The sequence below is a fragment of the Pocillopora verrucosa genome, chromosome 10 (assembly GCF_036669915.1).
Source record: "Pocillopora verrucosa isolate sample1 chromosome 10, ASM3666991v2, whole genome shotgun sequence".
NCBI lineage: Eukaryota > Metazoa > Cnidaria > Anthozoa > Scleractinia > Pocilloporidae > Pocillopora > Pocillopora verrucosa.
Genome location: NC_089321.1, coordinates 12612265 through 12633890, shown reverse-complemented (window position 1 = coordinate 12633890; position 21626 = coordinate 12612265). Strand labels below are relative to the sequence as shown.

Sequence of the window (21626 nt, the reverse complement as noted above, 5' to 3'; positions counted from 1 at the left end):
AGTTACGAAAAAGGACCAACACCTGATCGTGCCCGCTACCTTCGCCTTTTTCCAGTCAGAGTGATACACCCATTACCACGAGACTGAAAAAAGTAAGGCTTATTATCAATCAGGGACACGGTGGTGCACAAGTTTTCGGAAAAACGTCAACAAAACACTTGCCACGAAGACCACCTATAAAAAGTCAGGAGAAAAAACGTTACATATATTGAAAGGCTGTCATCTCCTACTGCATATTCTAGGTTTACAAACTTCATCCATTTAAATAATAAAAAATAAAATAAATGATGACATAATTCTCACCCTGTGTGCACGAGAAGATCACTAACTTAAAGAAAAATAATCATGCAAAATGGAGATGGAGTGCTATGCAAAATTCAGTTGGAGTGCAACCAGACACCATGGATGGACAATATGGTTAACAAGTTGTAGACAGTGTAGCTAGTTGAACCTATTGTAGACAGTGTAAGTAGTTTTACCTGCTGTAGACAGTGTAACTAGTTGTACCTACTGTAGACGGTAAAGATAGTGGTACCCACTGTGCAAAGTTATAGCTACTGTTACACAACGATGTGTCTTACATAAATGTTCCGCAGAATGGCTCTATGGTGACAGAATAATACAGCCTACACGAACAATCTTCAAAGTGACTATAATTATGTTGTCCTACCATGCAGTTTAAGCCGCGTCGCGGAAAGATTCAACAGATAGTTTATTGCGAATATCATACTATGCATTTCGCTAATTACAGTGATTTTTCTACGAAGGAGAGTCAAATTGTGGACACCCGATTCCCTCGTGTGGATTGTTTGCGCTGTTTGCCTTCTGAAAGGGACTTTGCATCGCTGTGTGGTTTATCCTGATTTAACTTAACAGAAATCAGCTTACATTACATATTTACGACAAAGATTTTCTTGTTATGACCTTTATGATTTTCTATTTATGAACTAAGCCTCATAGCCGATCTTGTTATTTAAAAGCAATTTCATGCTTGCACATTTATTTCAGGTGAGTCATTCCAATCATTTGAATTCCGGACTCAACCGTGACTTGTCGAAGAAATGTACTTATGCTCGTGGTTCTGCCTGTGTATTAATGGTAAGCTATGAGGAAAAATTTGCTGATCTTTAGCAAGTATGCACAAGAATCCATACTCATAAACACGTGATATCCGCACTTAATGCGTTTGATTTATAATCATAAAAAATTGGTTTAATAAATCCTTTATAAGGCACGCACATTTTTAAGTTCAATGTTTGTGTATCACAAAACCCAACTGCAGACCAAGACTAACACAGATCAATAAATCACTTGCCAATATTTGGAGTTGGATTAATCTTTTGTAGGTTTTTTATAGGATGAAGATGAAGCAGATGTAGAAGTGGAATTTGCAAGCGGTGGAGATTTGGAGAAAGTATCTACAAGCCCAAGTTCCTGTACACCGACAAGCAAGGAGAACGGAAGCACTAAAGAAACACCAAAAAGTTCAAAAAAGGTTCGTGCCTTTTTATATCTTGTATTGATAACCAATCTCTATACTCCCATAGAATGGAATTTAAATTCTAGGAAGTGGAATTGAGTTGTAAAATAAAATTCAATCAATTACTTGTATCTCTTCATGAGATCCCCTCCCTCCCCCCCTTGACCATTGTTAGATAAACATGCTAATTAGAATAAGAAAGATGGTCAGTTCTGAGCGCGGTAAGAAAAAGAGAAAGTTTTATTTTTCAGTTTGTGATGAGCTTGGAACAAAGAAAAAATTTTGTTTGCCAAAGTGGAATTGAACCTAGGGATTTCATGCCCCGACGCTCACCACTGATCAAGCCACAGAGACTCTATGGTGAGCAAGACCCATTACAAAGTTCATTTAAGACACATTTTGCATACTGCTAGGATCAGCGAGCTATAGAAGTAAAGCATTGATTGGTCATTTTACAGACATTTAGGTCCAATGCTTTAAATGATGAATTTCTTGTATTTTCCTGCTGAACAATGCTGTGTTCAAGGTAATATGTCAGCTGGGGGTGATTTTTTTTTTTTACTTGGGAATCCTTGCTTTCAGGCATAGATTGATTCTTTCATTGACTGATCAGTTCTTTCTCAAATTATCAATTTCACATTTTCCTTGCTCTAAAATACAGTGATCAAGGTAATGCCAGAGGTGCAAAGCCTTTTTGCTGAACAATCCTCACTGTTAGGCAATGATTAATCATTTTAAAATGATAATTACAGCCCATGTAGGTGCAATGCTTGAAAATTTTTTCTTTGCTCTACAATACTGTGATCAAGGTATATGCCGGGGGTGCAAAGCTTTTTTGTTAAGGAATCCTCACTGTTAGACATTGATTTATCATTTTACAGCATATGTACAGTGTAGGTGCAATGCTTAAAACATGTTTTTTTCTATGCTCTAAAATGCTGTGATAAAGGTATATGCCAGAGGTGCTAAGCTATTTTGCTAAAGAATCCTCACTTTTAGGCACTGATTGATAATTTTTACAGCACAGGTTGGTGCAAATTGCCTGAAACATATTTTTCTTTTTGCTCTACAATACTGTGATCAAGGTATTTTACAGCACACGTAGGTGCAATGATTGAAATAGTTTTTCTTTTATCTAAAATACTGTCATCAAGGTGTACACCAGAGGTGCTAAGCTTTTTTGCGGAGCAATCCTCACTGTTAGGCACTGATTGATCATTTTTGCAGCACGGGTTGGTGCAAATTGCCTGAAACATATTTTTCTTTTTGCTCTACAATACTGTGATCAAGGTATATGCCAGACATGCAAGGCCATTTTGCCAAGGAATCCTCACTGTTAGGCATTGATTGATTATTTTACAGCATGTGTAGGTGCAATGCTTGAAACATAACATTATTTTTTCTTTGCTCTACAATACTGTGACAAAGGTATCTGCCAGAGGTGCTAAGCTTTTTTGCTAAGGAATCCTCACTTTTAAGCATCAATTGATCATTTTACAGCACATGTAGGTGCAATGCTTGAAATATATTTTTCAAAATGATTAATCATAGATGTCAAACTTTGAGGGATTTCTCATTGAAGCAAGTTAAATGTATAAGTGAACGAAATGAGCTATTAGCAACTTTCAGTTGTAGGGGGTAGCCACAGAAACAAAGTTGTGTTAGGCCTGGGAAGGTTTGGTGTTTGCAAGTTTACATGTATGTCTTTTCCAGTGCAGTCAAATACTATAGTGAATCAACTACTAAAGAAACTGTTGCTGAGGAAGCTTGTATTTTATCACACATTTCTCACATTTAGCATTTCCCTTCCTTTGGTGTATTTAGACAACTACTTAACTTCTTGTACAGAGAGCTTGCACTGTATGAGAGGTTTGTGGAATTAACCCTTTAACCTTAATTAACCTCCCACATCAAATTTGTAATTCTCCTTACTGCCAACCATACAATTCTTAGAATGGTAATTCAGAGAATTTAGTATTTGATCAACTAATTATCCCCAAATTGACATTTTTCTTTATTCTCATCACCTATCTGGTTGATATTGTATTTGTATTGTAAGGAGAAATTTTGTCTTGGTCACTCATGGGAGTTAAAGGGTTAAGGAAGGGATCAAACATTCATTTACCATTTTTAGAGCTCTTTAGTCAGAGAGTGTATGTGTTAAAAAATCATGGTTAGGCATTTTAATGCAATGTAGTTGGGATTCCTTTATCTTCATGGAGTAGGGATTGTCCACAATGACATGACATAAAAGGAGATAATGTACTGATTTCAGAGGTGAATAGTGGTGATTGGCCTTCAGATAACAACAGCCCAAATAGGACTGACTACCCAAGAGAGACACAACCAGGTGAAAAAAGGGAAAGGTTCTGCCTTCAGATAACAACAGCCCAAATAGGACTGACTACCCAGACAGACAGAACTAGGTGAAAAAAAAGGAAAGGTTCTGCCTTCAGATAACAACAGCCCAAATAGAACTGACTACGCAAGAGAGACAGAACCAGGTGAAAAAAAAAATAAAGGTTCTGCCTTCAGGTAACAATAACCCACATACGACTGACTACCCAAGATAGACAGAACTAGGTAAACCAGGTGGCAAAACCGGAAAAAAATTAAAAAATGAAGGTTCAGTCCTCACGGAGATAAGTCAGGTAATTAAAGACTAATTACCCGAGAAAGAGGGTAAGGAATAACAAAAGAACGATAGCATCTTTAGGATCCTGATTTCGAAACTGCGAAATAGTACAATACGATTAGTTAGAAAACACATTAACCCGCCAAAAACGCGTCATCTTATAGAGAAGGAATGTTTGAGCTTTGATGTCAGGATTCATTCCATAATAAGTTCATCTTGCTCATGTTAGGTTTCAACAATTGGATAATACACCATGTGATTTTAAGCATCTGTCACCTAACTATCACAATAATAATCATTTCTCTTGCTTCGAAAGCAACAAAGAAATAAAGGTAAACCTTGCTTTGCTGATTAAACGGTGTGGGCATCACCATTTTCCGCTTTAAGGTTATTGGGCAGCGAGATTTATCGCGCGTCATCATATAGCTCTAGACAGAGATTATCAGGCATACAACCTTACCTCAACGCCAAATTGGTCAGGTCAGCGAGTAGAATTTCTTTCTCGCGAAGTAATACACAGTTAAGACCTCACCTTAAAGAAAGAACGATGGCCCCTTTTCGCAGATACCGCCGAATACACTCGTACCTTCGCACAGAATTTTCGCGGGATAAGTTCCCGCGCCTACCTGATGTTTGAGACTTACCGAAATGATATTTTATACTGAAAGAGCTCCTTAGTATGGACGCCAGGAGTGTATTAATCAAAATATCTACTCAATGATTCAAGCGTTAAATGATACTCTTGTATCTCCAGAACATAACGCAGTCGAAATCTCTCTTGAAAACAAGGTCCTTAACGAGCGGCTCGCCGGCCTCCATGCTGACTTAGAGTCAAAGGTCTGATCAGAGTGAAATATAAGTTGGCTGACACAATTTAATTTTGGTATTGTCGTGACAGAACAGATAATCGCTCTTTGTGTCACAAACAAACTTGAAATCTGTAGATCACGGACAAAACATGCCGGGTACAACAACTGTTACTTGATAGTCATGTCACGCACTATAACCAGGCTATCCTCAAATGTCATGACACATTACGGCTTAGCTAAGCCGTTCTTGTTGCTGAATCATTCTGCAATTATGAAAATTGCCATTCATGCCATAAATGCGTAGTTATTTCCAAAGAGAAAATTGGGCAAAAGAGTCCTAAATTTACGTTTCAGGCGACGAAGAGGTATGTTAAACAGTTGTGGTAAGATGTTTTTACACGATGTAGGACTTTTCGTAGTAAATTAAAATATTACCATAAGCGGTTCCCAATGCTTACTCTTAAACGTGTCTTAGAAAAACAGAAGCAACATTGTATTCGTAAGTCCGCACACTATTTCATTTGTTGGACTTTAGCCGATTCTGATTCACCGAGCTTATGAGCCTAAATTTCTCCAACAGGAGAAGTCAATCGAGATATATATTACTCACGATTACCAGGCGAGCGATGATCATTCGATGATCATTTGATGTTTCGACTTGTTGGTTCGCCATGATGTGAGACCCTTCCTCGATAAATTGAAATGCTATCCGAAGCGTTTCTTAAAGTTAACTCTTAAGCGGGTTAAAACTGAAACAAGACAGTATTCGTAGCATCAGGCTGATGCGATGGACTGTGGCTAATTTTGATTCCGCTGAGCTGAGAGCCTAAATTTCTCCTTCACGAACAGTCAATTACTGAAAATCTTTCTCGCAATTACCATTCGCTTAGTTGGCCATGTATTAAACGAGCCAGATGGCAATAATTTATTTATTTGATAATTAACATCCTCAGAGTTACATGTGTGTCATGAGGAGCCTCATTATTGCTGAATTGTCTGTTTGTTAGTTCGCTTCGAGTGGTCAGAATCCTAGAATTTTTACGCTGACGTTTTAACGTAAATTTACAACAATAATCAGGCAGGGAACATGAAATTGCTTTCTCATCATATCAAGAAAACGATACACATCATACCTAGTTGCTTTAAAAGGATGTGTTCATAATATGCGGTTGTGATATTAATTCTGAGCAGGATATGTCTTTATTCATAAACACGCATTTCCGCTTTGGTATAGTTTTAAGGAATATCTGTCACAAGAAAAGTAACAATTGTGCTTATATCGTTCCAAATTAGACAGAATGAGGAATGTGATGGTGGTTATGAAATGAAAGCTGTATGGTGGAGAATTTGGATGAGCACCAATCATGTATGTGAAGAGAATAAAAATACTGAGTTATTTAGTCACGGGGAGGAAAAATGGGTCTTGGCAGTGTTCAGGTTTTGTAATTAAATCACAGGCTAAAGAACAACTCAGTGATTCGGGGCATGTATCCCGTTTTTTCTTCCTTCGTCATACCTTCAGAGAGTTACAAAGTAGAGTAAATTTCATTTCGAACTGTTTTATTTGAGCGATATGTTCATGCATATCACATTTAGGGGTTTTTCCCGTGACCTTTCGCTTTTTATTGCATCGTTGCAGTTCTTAGAAATGCATTGATCCGGGTAAGAAGTTCTTTAAGAAATTCAGTTCTTTTCGTATGAAAGTTTCGTCTATCTTTTTCTTTTTCTTATTTAGGTTAATGATATTTTTTCTTCGAATCCTGTTATTCTCAGTGCTTAATGACCGGAACTGATCCTTGTTGTTACGTTGCATTACAAATGTAAGAATTTATAGTTTTACCTTGATGTAATTTACATCAACGGCAAATAGCAAAACACTTACGATTTCACTCACTTTTCAAAAAACCCTACAATAAACGTGTTCAGAAGAATAGCAGCAATGATCTTGCACACAATTAGAATAAAATTTAGTCATTTTAAATGATAAACGGCTGAAAGAAAAGGGCAAGAAATCTAACATTGATTATTTTTGCTTGCCATATGGTCACACATAACTTCTCCAATAACCCAACCGTCGTCAAAATGTCAACATGATAAGGGCATCATGGATCTATTTTGTCGGTCTACACTCTTGAAGAACCAAGTGAGCCTTATTTCTCGATTGAAGGATGAACACTTCAGTGACATCGCTGTGGGGAAAATTTAAATTTGATTTTATTTGAACTTGAACTGTGCATTTGACGCGTGACATTCTATTGGCCTCGCTTTTCTTTTTGCTTTAGAACTTGAATATCAAGAATTAGCAAGGTTAGTAGATAATCGTGTTTCCTGTCATGTGATCGTCTTATACACTGAATACGTAGATAGACATATGATTGGGTTTGATTTAAAAGTCTGGTTGTATTTTCTGATTCTCGCCATTATCAAGTGGATAAGTACAAATTGAAACTTAGAAAACGTATTTAGGCAACAAAGCACAACATGACAATTCTAATGTCCTTGCAATTACAGTGCCATACACAACCAAAAAAAGTTAACAAATCAACTAAAATAATAGCATAAATCAGGCATTATGACAAAATATCAGCACCTGTTAACCTCGGAGAGCATACATTAAACGCATATTTTGTTTTGTTTTGTTTTTTTCAAAATCATCTCCTATACCTTGACCTTGATTATTCTGGATATCCAATAATTGTTCAGTGTATGCCTGCTACTGGGGTATATTCTAAATAATTATAGACTGGTATGTTAGGGTTAACCATTCCAGGCTGAAATCTAGAAAAACAAACGAGCTTAAAAATGAAACTGACACAATATGGGTAATTAAGACATTCGTACTGAAACTGGGATCTAGTTGGAAAAGTTTTACAGTTTTGTGAATTGAGGTAATCTGTTGATTTGAACAATGTGGTTGCCATAATTCGGTGCCATTTCATTCCATTTCTATTTGTAGCTAACAGAATAATAATGTTACTATTCAAATTTAGCCTGTTTTTAGGTTGAAATCTATAGCAGAGAGGAGATGGAGTCGAGCACGTCTGATGTTTCTGATGAAGGTGAGTAACACAGGTTTTCGAGCTAGTAACATCTTTTGGTCTTATTTCAACTACTAGTTCAGTAGTGTTTATAGCTGCGAGGATCTCCTACATTCATTTCTTCACCGCAGTGCACATTTATGATTTTCATATATTTACAATCATTATTAATCACTTGGACGGTTTATTTGGACCCAACTTAATGACCAGCTCCCAGTTGGCTTGTTAGCTCAGTTGGTAGAGCGCTGCACCGGTATCGCAAAGGTCATGGGTTCTAATCCCGTTCGGGCCTGAATTGTTGGCAGGTCTTATTTCAACCACTAGTTCAGTAGTGTTAATAGCTGCGAGGATCTCTTACATTCGTTTCTTCAATGCAATGCACATTTTGGATTTTCACGTAGTTACCGTTTTTATAATTGTTAAAGTCTTTGTGCAAAGCTTTTAGCACGTAAGAAGAAGCAGGAAGGTAATTATCTGTGCTAATAAATTATAGAAATCTTCATTATCACACAGCCTTACAAGCTGTGCACTAATCTTCATTATCGGCACAAAGTCTTCTAAGTAGCAAACGGAAGTCGAGATTTTACACAGTCCATACGGATTATTTTTTCAGTTTTGTTTTATTTTCACTGATGGAGAAAGGTAACCATCCTGGCAATGGATCATAGAAATCTTCATAAGCACACAGTCTTACAAGCTGTGCACTAAACGAGAAACGAAAGTAGAGATGGATTTATCTTAGTTACCGTTTTTTCTAATTGTTAAAGTCTATATGCATAGCTCTATTATAACCTGACTCTTCTGACTCTGCTGACTATCAATTCCTCCTCTTTTAAACTTTTAAACATGGTCTACATACGTTCAATAAACTTATATGTGATAATTCAGCACTCATGTGTCGTAGGGTTCTCGTAAAATCAGCGGCTGCTCGGATATATTTTTATACCCAATCGTAATTCCTCATTTCTTTTTCTTTTCAGCGCGGGCTAGGGAGCTGGAAGGTAATTATCTGTGTTAATAACTTGTAGAAATCTTCATTACTGGCACAAAGTCTTCCAAGTAGCACACGGAAGCAGAGATTGTAAAAAGTCTGCATGGATTATTTTTTCAGTTTTGTTTTATTTTCACCGAGGGAGAAAAAGAGGGAAGTAAACCTTCTGTGGCAATGGATTATAGAAATCTTCATAAGCACACAGCCTTGCAAGCTGTGCACTAAACGAGAAACAAAAGTACGGATGGATTTATCCAGGAAGATAACGTAGTTACCGTTTTTTCTAATTGTTAAAGTCTTTGTGCATAGCTCTATTATGGTTTATGTACGCTGACCAAGTTTGATTAGATAACTTGACTCTGGTGACTCTGCTAACTATTAGTTCCTTCCCTTTTAAACATGATGTAAATCCGTTTTCAATGCTTATTCGTGAAAATATCTACGTTTTATATGCTTATAAGCTTATCCGTCTCACAAAATCAGCGAGGGCTCGGATGTATTTTCATACCCGATGGTAACTCTTAACTTTTTTTTTTTTTTTTTTCAGCCCGTAAGAAGAGGTATGAAGGTAATTATCTGTGTTAATAAATTATAGAAATCTTCATTATCGGCGCAAGCCGAATGCACGACGATAAAATATCTATTCAGTTGAAATGCCGTATATTATCAGCTTACGTAGGAGCTAAAGGTCTTTAACAGCTATTCGATTTGTAATATTTCCTTTGTAGACAATTCTAACTTTTTTTAACGTGCATTACATGTAACGGAAATAAAATGCTGCGATCAGTGACTTAAGTTCCTCAGGGTTATGAAAACGGGAGATTGATATGGTACAAGTTACTCAACCCACTTTCCCCCCTCCCCCCACCTCTTTTAAGTGCTTATCCTTTTATGGATAGCCTCCATCCTTTTATGAGTATCTTTCCAATTTCTCAGAGAACTCGCGAAACTGCAAAAACACAAGTTAAGCTTTGTTGTCAAACATTACGTATATCTCAGTTTGAGAGACATTTGATACCCCGTGCTAATCTTTAAGTAGGGGTTTTTCCCCTTCGTCGCCTGAATCAAATTAGCATTTTGTATATTATTGTGTTGAACAATGCTGTCGGATTGGCATGCAGAGGGGGCCAAAAAATTGATTGAATCGAAAGAATCATTTAGTGCGCAATTTCGTGACTTGGATGCAAGTTAGCCCACGTGAAGAGAACGGCTACACGTAGGCTAGATGCAACCGCTCTCTATTAAGCAGGAAATGAGCATCTGGATTTTTCTTGCGAAAATATTCTTTTACATACAGGTTGAATACCCTCTATGATTGACGATGATCGATTTCTTACACTAGCTGTGATTTTAGCTTGATTCCAGTAATCGAGGGAAATGTGTTGTAAAGACAGTGATTCATAATCTTTGATTCCTTAAATCCACTTTTTGGGCAGTTGATTCACTGAGGTTCACTGCCTTAAGTTTTTGGCGTTGTCTCGCGTGATTTGGTCGGTCTTGGCACGGTCGACTGGCCCCTAATCATGAATGCACAACATATACAAACTCAAGGAGATTTGATTTTTACGTCACGCGGCCTCAAACCCATAAGGTTAACCTGTGTTTTACCCAATATTAAATTCGCCACATATTTTTCTCAATCAATAGCTAAACATCATGTTTTTCAGCATTTCGTTGAAATTACAAGATTATATGACAGGCTCCCAAATTATTAAGATCTGTTTTCCAAATTGTTCTTCTTAGAAGTAAGCTGTATGAATCTTAGCAGTATTATTATCACAACAGTCCCAGTCATCGCCAGTCACAATGGGGGATTTAACATATCGCCAGAGTAGCAAGAAATTGGTGTTACACTACAAAATACTCAACTCGTAATCTTTTCAAAAATCATTTCATCGGGACCACACTCGGCGAAACAATGTGTTACCATGGTAACAGCTCTGGTTTCTGTGCCTGAGTATAGCAGCGGACCTACTGAACTACTTCTCATTGGGTTAGATATTTTAAAGATTACCAACCCAAAGCCTGTGACAAAGTTATACGGGAATTACAAAGCCAATGCAACCAAACTATGTTAACATTGAGCAAATTTTCATTTTGAATTTACAATGTAGTCTTTGAAGATTCCGCTTTTCGTACACTGGAGCTAGTCCGTGGCTGTCAATATTTCTCTGCAACAACCCCAACAGTTTGGATACAAGGAGATAACTGGCCATCGTTTAGTGAAATTGTCACAAGATATCCTCTGTGTGGTGCTTCTAAACTGCACGTGTTTGTGGATTGTTTCAAAGGCAAATCATATTTGACCTATGGATTGATATCTCCGCAAAACAGGTATGAACTAAGCCCCAATCTGCACTGTTCTGGTAAATACATTGCATAAAAAAGTATTTAGGGACGGATCTAGGGCAGGGGCGCTCCCCCACCCCGTCTGTTACGTCATTCTTTTTTGGTGCACCCTGAAAAATGCAGGATCCGCTCTTGGCATTACCATTTTTCTGGGTTTGTTCAATGCATTGTCACAAAACGAAGCTTGGTTACTTGTGATGTTTGATGGCAATCCGTAGATTTGAAGAATTCCTTTTAAAGCTGCAGGTCAAGGGGTGTGGTGCGTGAGGCAATGCCGGCTTCAAACGATTTTTATTTTCCAAACCTTTGCGAACTGTTTTGTGTACTTGTTATGCCACGCAGAAAGAGCCGATTGTCTAATTTGCTTCACAACAAGCTTTTGATGTTCTTTTAAACATTTTGAAAGGCGCTTTGCTAACGTCTGAGTTTATATTTTGAATGCACTTTGCTGAAGTAGAATTTTCTTATAATTCTTTAGGAAACTTCAGGTGTTGGGTGTTCAGAATGGAGAACATCTTCGACTGACTGGAAAATTGTGGTAATTATCACGTCCACTTGTATTAGCTTAGGTTGCCCTGCACCCTTATCCGTCTCCTTGTAACAAAGCGAGCGAAGCTTGGACCGAGCGATGGAACCATGAAGGAGGCATGGGGCGAAAGTGAGTAATGAAGAGAGAGGCGCAGGCTTTGAGAGGAATTCAGACAATCTAACGATAGCCTCTCTCCAGCGAACGGGTGGTAGGTCCGTCAATAGAAGCCTTGATGGAAACAGATCGATTCGGTATCGCCCCAGAGATAAAATCAGACTAATTAATATGAGAGCGGAGGATCTTCAGTCAAAATAAAATTACAAATGTTAAAGTTTTTAGGCTTCATGGGAAGTCGGTTAAATTTGAACAATAACCTTCTCAAAGTCCGCCGACTCGGCTGTTGATTTGAAATATTAAAATTTCCTCTAACTTACTGTATGCGTGATCATGTCTATTCCATTAATCAAATAAGTTTTCTGGGATTGTCTGAAACCATTTTTTACAGTCAGATTCACACTCGATCGTTATTAGAGACCCTTTCAACAGGGCTTCTATAGTTGGACTGGACTGGCGGCACGAGGACAAATAAATTTTGCTGACCTCTAGGCATAAAGTATTTCCTTCCTTCGCTCGACAACATTTTCTACCAATTTTCTAACCTGTGCCTTTTTTTGAAATTTTTCCTCCAATGTTTTCATCTCTCACGGATGAATTTACGGAATCATCGAACGATCATATTGCGAATTCATCTGATGACCTTTCATTTTCTTACCTTCAGGGGATGGAGCAGCCAACAGAAAAAATTCTTTAAGAAAACATTCGACTCTAAGACAAGTTTTGCTGCTTCTTCGCAATTAACACATTTCTACAACAGAGACATCAGAAACGGAAGTGTCTTGAGTATTTACCGTGACTTAAAGAGCAACCGCATCCACTTTGATATCAATGGAGAGGAAGGATGGGTCAATTTTAGCCAAAATGAACCAGACTTCTGGTATGGTTACATTCGCTTGAGTTCCACCGGTAGCGGAAGTAAAATTCAAGTCACACTGGTTCCGGAGAAAGATCAAGGTAAAGGCCACGTGATCATGCATTTATGAAACATCTCAGACTTCCTCTCTCTCCTTGTCAGTGTGTTAGTTTCAACATCAGTGTTTGAGCAGTTAACCCTTCAACTCCCAAGATCTCATTAGTAATTCTCCTTACTGTCTGCTATATAGTTCCTATGGTGTTAGATCGAAGAATTTGGTATTGGATCAACTAGTAGTTTCTTAATTGAAATTTTCTTCCATTACTTGTCCCCTTGATTTTGTGTTGCTATTGTAAGGAAGTAGTCGGTCTCAATCACTTATAGGAGTTAAAGGGCTTGTCAAAAAAAGTGGTCTATTTCAACCCATTAAATTCGCAACACAAACACTAATTATATGCTGACAACTAATACTCGGCAATATAGGATCAGTGTTAGAAAACTAAAGTCTCTTCACATGTTTGTTTTTGTTGTTTTTTTTTCATCAGCGCTTTTTAGGGTTGTCCCGGACTCCTGCCAGGGATCAGGTAGGTCGATGAGAACAATGTTAATGCGTATATGCATATGCGTACGCACTGGAACACATCAGCATTTACATGTGAATATGTATATTTCAGCAGTATTTTTGAGAACCAGGCTAGCGATAATGGTCCCTAAAACAAAAAATCTTGCAGTGCCCTCCAATTTTTGTTAGCATCAGCCTTAGACAAGGACGGCCATCTTTAAGTGAAACAAAACAAAACAAAAAAACACTCTTACAGACCCTAAGACCCGGTTATTTACTCGAGGTCTAACCCAAAGTGTGGTTTCACACAATCAGTGGGCCTCAGGGATTCCCTATAATTGGATAAATGTCCTTCCACTTTTGGCTTTCTTGACTTTCTTGACAAAAATAAAAGTTCAGATAAAAAATTCGGCTAAACTGAAGATGGCTTAGAACACGGTTTTGTTAAACAACGGCTAAAGTTTGTTTAAATAATCGGCCCTTATTAGAGTTATTTTCTAAAACACTCACCCCTCTATGCAACCTATTCCTCCAATGTGCCTTTCTTCCTTTCAGCGAATTCAAGGAGGAACCTAAGCAAAGTTAAAGCGATGACCCAGCGTTGGTTTTGCTTTGCACTGCCTGCTCTTACACTACAGTTTTCAGATCCACCCCACTCCCCTGTAAATGGAATGTTGATCCCTAGTCCATTGGCTAATAGTCCTGTCTCCATCAAACTATTGTTATGGTCAGCATTGCCATTAGATATTTTGCGCATGCCCGTAGAGAACACGAGGCGAATGTAGTTCAATCAGCAGGAATACAAGATATAAATATAACAATGCAGTTTTCAGACCTACTGCTTTCCAGGACCCCATATCTCGATTCAGTTCCTGATAGGCCCTTTGGTTTTTCTACTTGTCGATCGTCAGCATAATTACAAAAGCTCTGTTTTTACTGCAATGAGTAACTGTGGCCGGACAGGCAGGAATCAAGGTCATTTGTGATGGTAAAATCACTAATTTGTGTGATTTTGTTTACTCATATTTTTTAGCGGAAATATCTTGGCTGAGCCACCACTACGTGATGCACACATCTCATCCGCGTGGAATTTGCCTTCTGATAAACAACGTCCCAAAATTAGAGGTGGTAGAAGAGAAGCTCAAGAACCTGTTCAAGTTCCTTTCATTTGACGTGGTAATTAAAAGACGTCTTCAAAGGGACGAGGTCTTTAATTTAGCCAAGAAATTTGCAAAGAAAAATCATACTCACTTTGACACATTTGTTGTTATTTTCCTGTCTGTTTCTGACCAGTGCAATAAAATATCTTGTGCTGATGGTAGAAACGCGAGCCTTGAGCATTTTATGGAGGAGTTCACAGCATCAAGGTGTCCCTCCCTCCGGGGTAAACCCAAGTTATTTTTTGTTCAGCGTTTTAGAGGGACATCTTCTACGGTCAACGATGAGTGCTCAATCTTCGCAAGCGGAAGCTCTGCAGAAAAGGATGCCGTGTGGTTGCCTTACATTCCTACCAGTGAGGAAGACAGCTGCCCCGAAGAAGCCGACTTTCTGGTTGTGTCTGTGACTTCTACATATCCAGCTGATCAACCCAACAGACAACCAGAGTCTTTGTTTATCCAGGTGAAGGATAAGTCGTCATTTTTCACCCAGGGGGGAGGGGAGGGGTGCCCAAGGATTTCGGGGGTCAGTCTTCGCTAGCAGAGCATAATGAGGGACTATTGAAAATTTACTGCCAATGAAGGAGGGGGGGAGGGGGAATCATTAGAATGCTACAGGGCCACAGGGGATCAGATACGTTTATTATAACACAGCCAAAACCCTCCTTCCCCTCCCCCCCCCCTTCCCTCCGGGCGATAAATAATGACGGAATCCAAAGGATACGAACCAACGAAAGAAATGAGGCCTGAATTAATATTCACCAGACCCACTCGAGCAAAATTGAGATCTCTTGCAACTCAAATCAACGAAAACTTCAGGCATTGTGTAGCTCATTTGTATCGATGAAAATGTAATATTGAAATGGAGGTTAATTTTCTTGCTTTGCGCATTCAACAGATCTTGGACCAGGTCATAAGATGTTCCTGTCAAATGTATCATCTGCTTGACATGTTGACGATGGTAAACAAACAGATGATGGATAAACGGAATGACCTACCAAACATTAGAATTCCATATCGGACCCACACAATGAGAGAAAGAGTGTGTTTAGGTAAGGAAAGTAATGCGCCGATCAATTTGATGTTTCAAGCCCCCAACCCGTCGTCCGTGCCCGGGGGGAGGAATGGGGAATTTGAACCTTGCCTGGCTCGTGTGGGAAATTTTGATCTGGAAGTATCGGTTCTTTTCAGGGGAATACATGAGTTGTTTTAATGTGGAGGTGTTAAAGGCAAATAGTTCACTTTACAAGCGATGTCTATAAGGTCTGGTTTTTAATCTTGGTCAATGTGTAGCAAGTTAAAGTGGCTGAGTTTGCCTTTTACGAAAAAATTGGGTGAGGTATTTGAACGCAATTTTTCCTAGGGAGGCTGGAATCTGAACAAACTGATCTTTATAAATCAGTAGATAATGTAGTCAGCTTTTCTTGGTGTGAGCAGTCCTGAAAAGGGCGGATCTTGGTGACAGTGACTGAAGTTTGAAGACCTTGAGGGACTGACGTCATCATTAGAGTCTGTCAGTAGAGTTTCATAGGTCTCGATCCTGGAGACTGATGGTCAGTTTTATCGTCGCGTTGAAAGCTGTAAAACTCCCATCCCAACTTAACCACCACCCATCCCCTCAAATAATATGCCTTGGATAGTGATAAACTTATAAGGGGGCGTTCTTGTTCTTTCTAGAGTGAAATAAACGAAGCAGATAAGGCAACAAACAATGACTGTGTAATTTCAATTTTCATCGTGGATAATTAAAACGAGTGGTCGCTAGTGGGAACAGGAAACATTTAGTAACTTGATCTGTGTTTTGCAGTTTTCGCCATGCATCAAACACTTTCCTTCTAAAATTGATTGGGATACTCAAATAATTTAAGTGGATATCCAAATCTGCCTAAAAATGAATGCTTTTCTTCGTCGTTAGGTTCAACACCGCCCTCAGCCCTCATCACTTCCGGTAAGACTGTCTAGACTCCGTCTCTTACCCCATTCACCAGCAGAGCATTTATAATTAGAGCGGGTTTAACTGAAGAAAAATCAGAAACAGGGAACTGAAAAACTAAATTTTCCTTGGGATTCAAGTAATCGCTAACTTGTATTTTCAATGTGCTACATTTGAAGTCGACAGCTTCTATGAGGAAAAACAATTCAAATCGTGTCTAACAAAAGAGCCTTCAAACATATTTAAGCTTTGGTGTGAATGATGTATATGTCATTATGTAACTGTCCACTGAATCACAAATATACATGTGATGGGCAATACACGTAACCGATGCGAAGATCATGTTAAATGCAGTGGGAAAATTTACATTGCAAATGAATTATTAATGCTTTTAGAATTGAGTGGAGTGCAATTTAAGGAGTCCTAATCGGGCGAGTTGTTTCGCAGTAGCTGAACTCGTAGCGCTAAGCTGATTTAAAATTACGAGTACAATTACCACTAAATGGTACGGCATGAAGTGCAATTACCAATTCATCGTACATCATCATGTTCGTTTTCAAGGTGGAACTCTCAACCTGCTCACTTGAAAATTTTCTTCCTTTGAATTAGTTTGAGGTTTATTGGCCTAGCACACTATTACTACTTAATATAGTTATTGGATGCTTACATTTTGAGGTTTACCATTTGATCTTGTCTATTTGATGTCAGATTACAAGTGTTTGTAATCAGACAACTGAACTCGGTTGAATTGGACTCGGAACATCCAATTAATAATGGTAATAGGACCGAGTGGAGTCCAATTCGGTCTGTAACCGTACAAGTAATTTTCAAAATCGGACAAGCACGAAGTGGGAGTCGAATTTGTTAATCACAAGTATGATTAAAGGCAGAATTGGACGACACAAAGTCCTGTTACCCATTAATCATAACCGTTACAATTTCAGAAAACATCAAATACGTTTAGGACAAATATTATAAATATATTATATAAAAATTCCTCAATTTTTGAAGTTTCGCTTTTTTTTTCGTATAAGTGGTTATCGCAATGGTTATTGTTATCAATTCTGCGACTGATGGATTTAGCTGAAAGGACTAAGTATCATTGGCTGCTTTATGAGTCCGATTACAGGTGTCCGATTGTAATCAACTGTCCGATAACAACTGTATAGAATGATGAATGAAAAATAAAGCAGTTAATGCACCAATCACATTTGAGGAAATTGTAATGATTAAGATTAAACCACAAAAGGGGCCCTGACCCCTTATAGTGATTGGCTCCTAATTTGTCCTAACAGAATATCAATCATCCTTGAATCAAAAATTAAGATCACGAGAAAAAGGAAATGATCACCAATTTAGGAAGCTCGTGATTGTCAAACAGATTATTCTTGTCAGTACCAGAGGAAATGAGAAGAGAACAGTGTGGAGAAAATGAATACCAATGTGAGAGTGTAAAGGGATGAGAAACACTCATAACGAGCATTTTGTTATTTACACAATTGATTGATGAAATTTCTTTTATTGGCTTTTAAACTGGAACTTCGATTTTTTTTAGCTGTGGCCCAGCAGGCTAGCTATGAAATGAACAAGAATCCTCGAGGATTGTGCGTCATCGTGAATAACGTCGACTTCCAGAACAAGGACCTGAATCGACCAGGAGCCGATAAAGACGAACGTAGCCTCCAACTTCTATTCAAGACGCTTCTCTTTGAAGTGATTATCCGGAGAGATTTGACGAAACACGAGTTGGAGAAAGTGGCACAGGATTTTGGAGAAGCAAATCACGAAGCGTATAACGCGTTTGTATTCATCGTCATGTCGCATGGAGGAGATCGCGATTGCATCTTGGGAGTCGACGGGAGGGAGACAACCGTGAAGAATTTGATGTCCGAGTTCCGTGAGAACAAGTGTCCGTCACTTAAGCATAAACCCAAAGTATTCATCATCCAAACTTGCAGAGGATATCAAAGAGACGCTGATAATTCAGTGCCCTCATCTGCTAATGATATAAGTTTACAGGTGGTTACAACGTCTTCACGGGAACAGAAAAGCTCCCAGCCATGTGGTACTGCATTCAGTACTGACGCTACCCTCCCACGGAGCGTGTTTCCACCGGAAGCTGACTTTGTCTTGGCCTTCGCCACCGCGCCCGGTTACGTATCATATCGACATCCGCTTCATGGCGCCCGGTTCATACGGGTAAGAAATTGCCAAAACTAAAGCAACATGTTGTTTCGATTCAAATGCGAACAGCGTAAATTAGCCACTGTAAAGAGTTTCAAAGCTGACGTTTCGAACATTAGCTATAGCCCTTAGTCAATCGCTCTGACGAAGGGCCAACGCTCAAAATGTCAGCCTTTAAACTCTTTAAGGCGGCCAATTTACGTTATCAACTCAGTTGATAATACTTGATTACCCTGTTATACTCTCCAACCGCAGCAACACCACAGTTTCTTCAGAAACTTACCTCCTTTATTCACTGATCTACCACTGTCGAGCACCAGCTCCACTTTGAATTTGGCGCTAGTTCATTGAGCTAAGAGTGTTTGAGGTAATCATAGTCTCCTAAGAGAGAAGGAGTAGGAGGAGTAGGAGACCTAGAAATGGGTAACTCGCTCCAACAAATTAAGCGGTCAGACAATAAGCGATGCTCTGTGGATGTAAGGCGAGGTATTTTTTATTGAGAATTTTACTGTATTTTTACTTTATAAGAGCGGTCGCAAATATTCCCGTACAAACTCTTATATTTTCGCCATAACGCTTATTATTCAAGATGATCATGTCACAGTTGGAGCCTGGGCTGCCTGTGGGCTGACTCTACCAAAGGTCATTTTAAAGGTCATTTCATTTTCCACACAAAATATCCTTTCGTCAACCTAGCTTGGCCTTCATTATAATTTTCGTCTCAAGTTTCTAAGATCTTTGGCTCATTTCGTCCGATAACGACTTCTTCTGCTAGAATGGCGATGTTCCTCATTTTGTTGTCCTTAATTATTGCAATAGGATTTAGTCGAAGTGATCAACAAATATCATCGTCGTCATCACTTCCTTGAGATCTTGACGGAAGTCACTAGACTGGTGGTGGAGCGTGGTAACTCTGTCCAGGTTCCCGCCCCTATGGATACCTTAACTAAATTTCTGTACTTGTGAGAGGGGACTGAGCCGAGTGATTTACTGTTAACTGCTCCTACGGATACCTTGACTAAATTTCTGTACTTGTGAGAGAGGAGTGAGCCGAGCGATTTATTTTTAACCATGGCGTCGTTTATACTGTTATTATGTTAGAGATTTAGAACAAAAATTATCGAATAGTTCAATGCTTGTGGACATGATTGTTACCCAATAAGTGAAGATGCCTCATCCTTTCTTGAATCAAATCGGTTCAAATAAAAAAAAGTTAACAAAAAATAAAATAAAAATGAGATGACTGCAGGCTTTTTTCTTTTTGAATTACAAATCAAATGATTTTAATATGCTAGACGTCTTTTTCATCTGTTTACGATTTTATTTTCTTATTCAAGTATAGGAATTATTGTAGAGAGTTTGCTCTAAACGTTTTCATTTTTTCCTAACTGCTTAAACTATGATCTTTGAGGTATTTCAACGTAAAGCACCATGGTACCGTTGAAAATTAGAAATTCTAATTTATCACCCCTAATTATCCATCTTGACGTTACCTTCTGGATGGGAGTTTAGGATAATCTCAAAGAGTTGTAAAAAAATTTGTAAGAAATATTTCATTCTGCGACAGAACGTAGAAAATGATATGTTAAAAGTAAGAGAGTAGTTACTTCCACTCTAAAATAAAACAGAAGTTGATTAACACACTTGAAACATGTCTGTTAGTATTTTGCTGTATGTCCAGGAGTATTTGCTTTTTAAAAAGTTGTTACTCAGTGACAGAGTTCTTTCTAGTTTGATAGCAAGCGAAAAACAAATCCTGTAAGAAAAAAGAAAATAGCAATAGTTAACCTCAAAACACTAAAAAGCAGACTTAAGAAGTGTAATTGAATAAGCGTAAATATTGTAAACTTTGTATACTGTTGAATTTAATTCGTATAGTTTGGTCACGAGGAAAATAAAGTGACATTAAATGTTTGTTATGTGTCAAATATTTTCATCCTGTAACTTCCATTAAATAGCCGATTTTGCCCCAGGAGAGATCAGTAATATACTTTGGGAATCTTTAGAGGTCTTAAGCCGCTTTGAACGAGCTAGATCGCATGATGTAAATGACCCAACGCATCTTATCATTTCAGATTTTAAATATTTACAACAGAACGACATTATTGTGCCGATTGATCTCTGGAAACCAGAGTGAGACCATGAAGTAGTCAGCTTTAGCTTAGTGATCTTCCAGATGCAAATATAGAATAGCCTGTCGAAAGATATGCTAGAAGGATCGTGGCATAACTTAGAACGCTTTTGAGAAAGGAAATTTCTTCAAGTACATGAACGGGCCATTTTAGCTCCGCTTTGGAACATCATTGTTGAAAACATTAACCGTAATTGACCCTATGCAGAACGAAAAGAGACTGGGAGCGATCAACTTGAAAACGAGGCTAGTTGGGCCTTGTTTACTGTCGTGGCGATCCAGCAAAGGGGTTAAAAACAAAGGCACAATTGTCGAAAAGGTAAGTACAGTATTTGTCAGTCGTTCGTGATACTTTTTAGAATTAAAAGAGACTTTGAAATTGTAAATGGAGATCAAAAGATTTAGGAGTTATTTTTCTCGATGAAATGTTTCAAAAATGTAATGATTAATAGTTTTTCTACTTTTCATTTTGAAGAGTTCTTGAATATGTTGTGTCTGGTCGTGATAAAGATGTTGTGGATCCCGATAAAAATCTGATATACACGCGTCGAAAGGCGAGACAAGAACAACTCGCTTAAAGTGATGCGATGCCTGAGGAAAGTACTGTTAAATTTCCATCAGCCGGATGGTCTACAAGTTTACAACGAATGCCATTATTCACAAGGGCAGAGATGGATTTACATATTTCTAAATCTGGAAAAAACTTTGACAGAAATAAACAGAACCATGCTGTTCCAACAAGCATGAAAAAGGCAAAAACATTTCTTGATGATGAATACCTGAAAGACTTAACTTGCGCAAGTGATGACCAATATTTTTATTTCAAATGCTTGTGTTACCATAGCTTTAAAAAAAATG

At 38.3% G+C, this 21626-nt stretch overlaps 1 protein-coding gene across 9 annotated transcripts; it reads left to right on the top strand.

Annotated features, from left to right (window-relative positions):
- The first annotated feature begins 678 nt into the window (after window positions 1–678).
- LOC131770089 (uncharacterized) lies at window positions 679–20535 on the top strand. 9 transcript variants are annotated; one of them, XM_066173188.1, is made up of 18 exons: window positions 679–1098; window positions 1358–1495; window positions 1732–1840; window positions 3756–5289; window positions 6218–6290; window positions 7207–7231; window positions 7915–7983; window positions 8943–8963; window positions 9501–9521; window positions 11068–11287; window positions 11781–11840; window positions 12610–12902; window positions 13347–13385; window positions 14397–14983; window positions 15419–15572; window positions 16436–16468; window positions 18009–18652; window positions 19457–20535. In XM_066173188.1, the coding sequence occupies exons 7-18, from the start codon at window positions 7950–7952 to the stop codon at window positions 19601–19603; spliced, it is 2253 nt and encodes a 750-aa protein (XP_066029285.1). In that variant the 5' UTR covers window positions 679–1098; window positions 1358–1495; window positions 1732–1840; window positions 3756–5289; window positions 6218–6290; window positions 7207–7231; window positions 7915–7949; the 3' UTR covers window positions 19604–20535. The 9 variants fall into 9 exon arrangements, with proteins under 9 accessions (XP_066029285.1, XP_066029282.1, XP_066029286.1 ...); XM_066173185.1 differs by having other exon boundaries at window positions 3756–6744; XM_066173189.1 differs by lacking the exons at window positions 3756–5289; window positions 6218–6290.
- Window positions 20536–21626: the final 1091 nt, after the last annotated feature.

Excerpts from the sequence above, each read along its gene's own strand:
- LOC131770089 (XM_066173190.1), top strand. The coding sequence starts at position 7,950 with ATGGAGTCGAGCACGTCTGATGTTTCTGATGAAG. Across the intron at positions 8,964-9,500 it reads GCGGGCTAGGGAGCTGGAAG|CCCGTAAGAAGAGGTATGAA; the intron begins GTAATTATCTGT and ends TTTTTTTTTCAG. Across the intron at positions 14,984-15,418 it reads CAGAGTCTTTGTTTATCCAG|ATCTTGGACCAGGTCATAAG; the intron begins GTGAAGGATAAG and ends CGCATTCAACAG.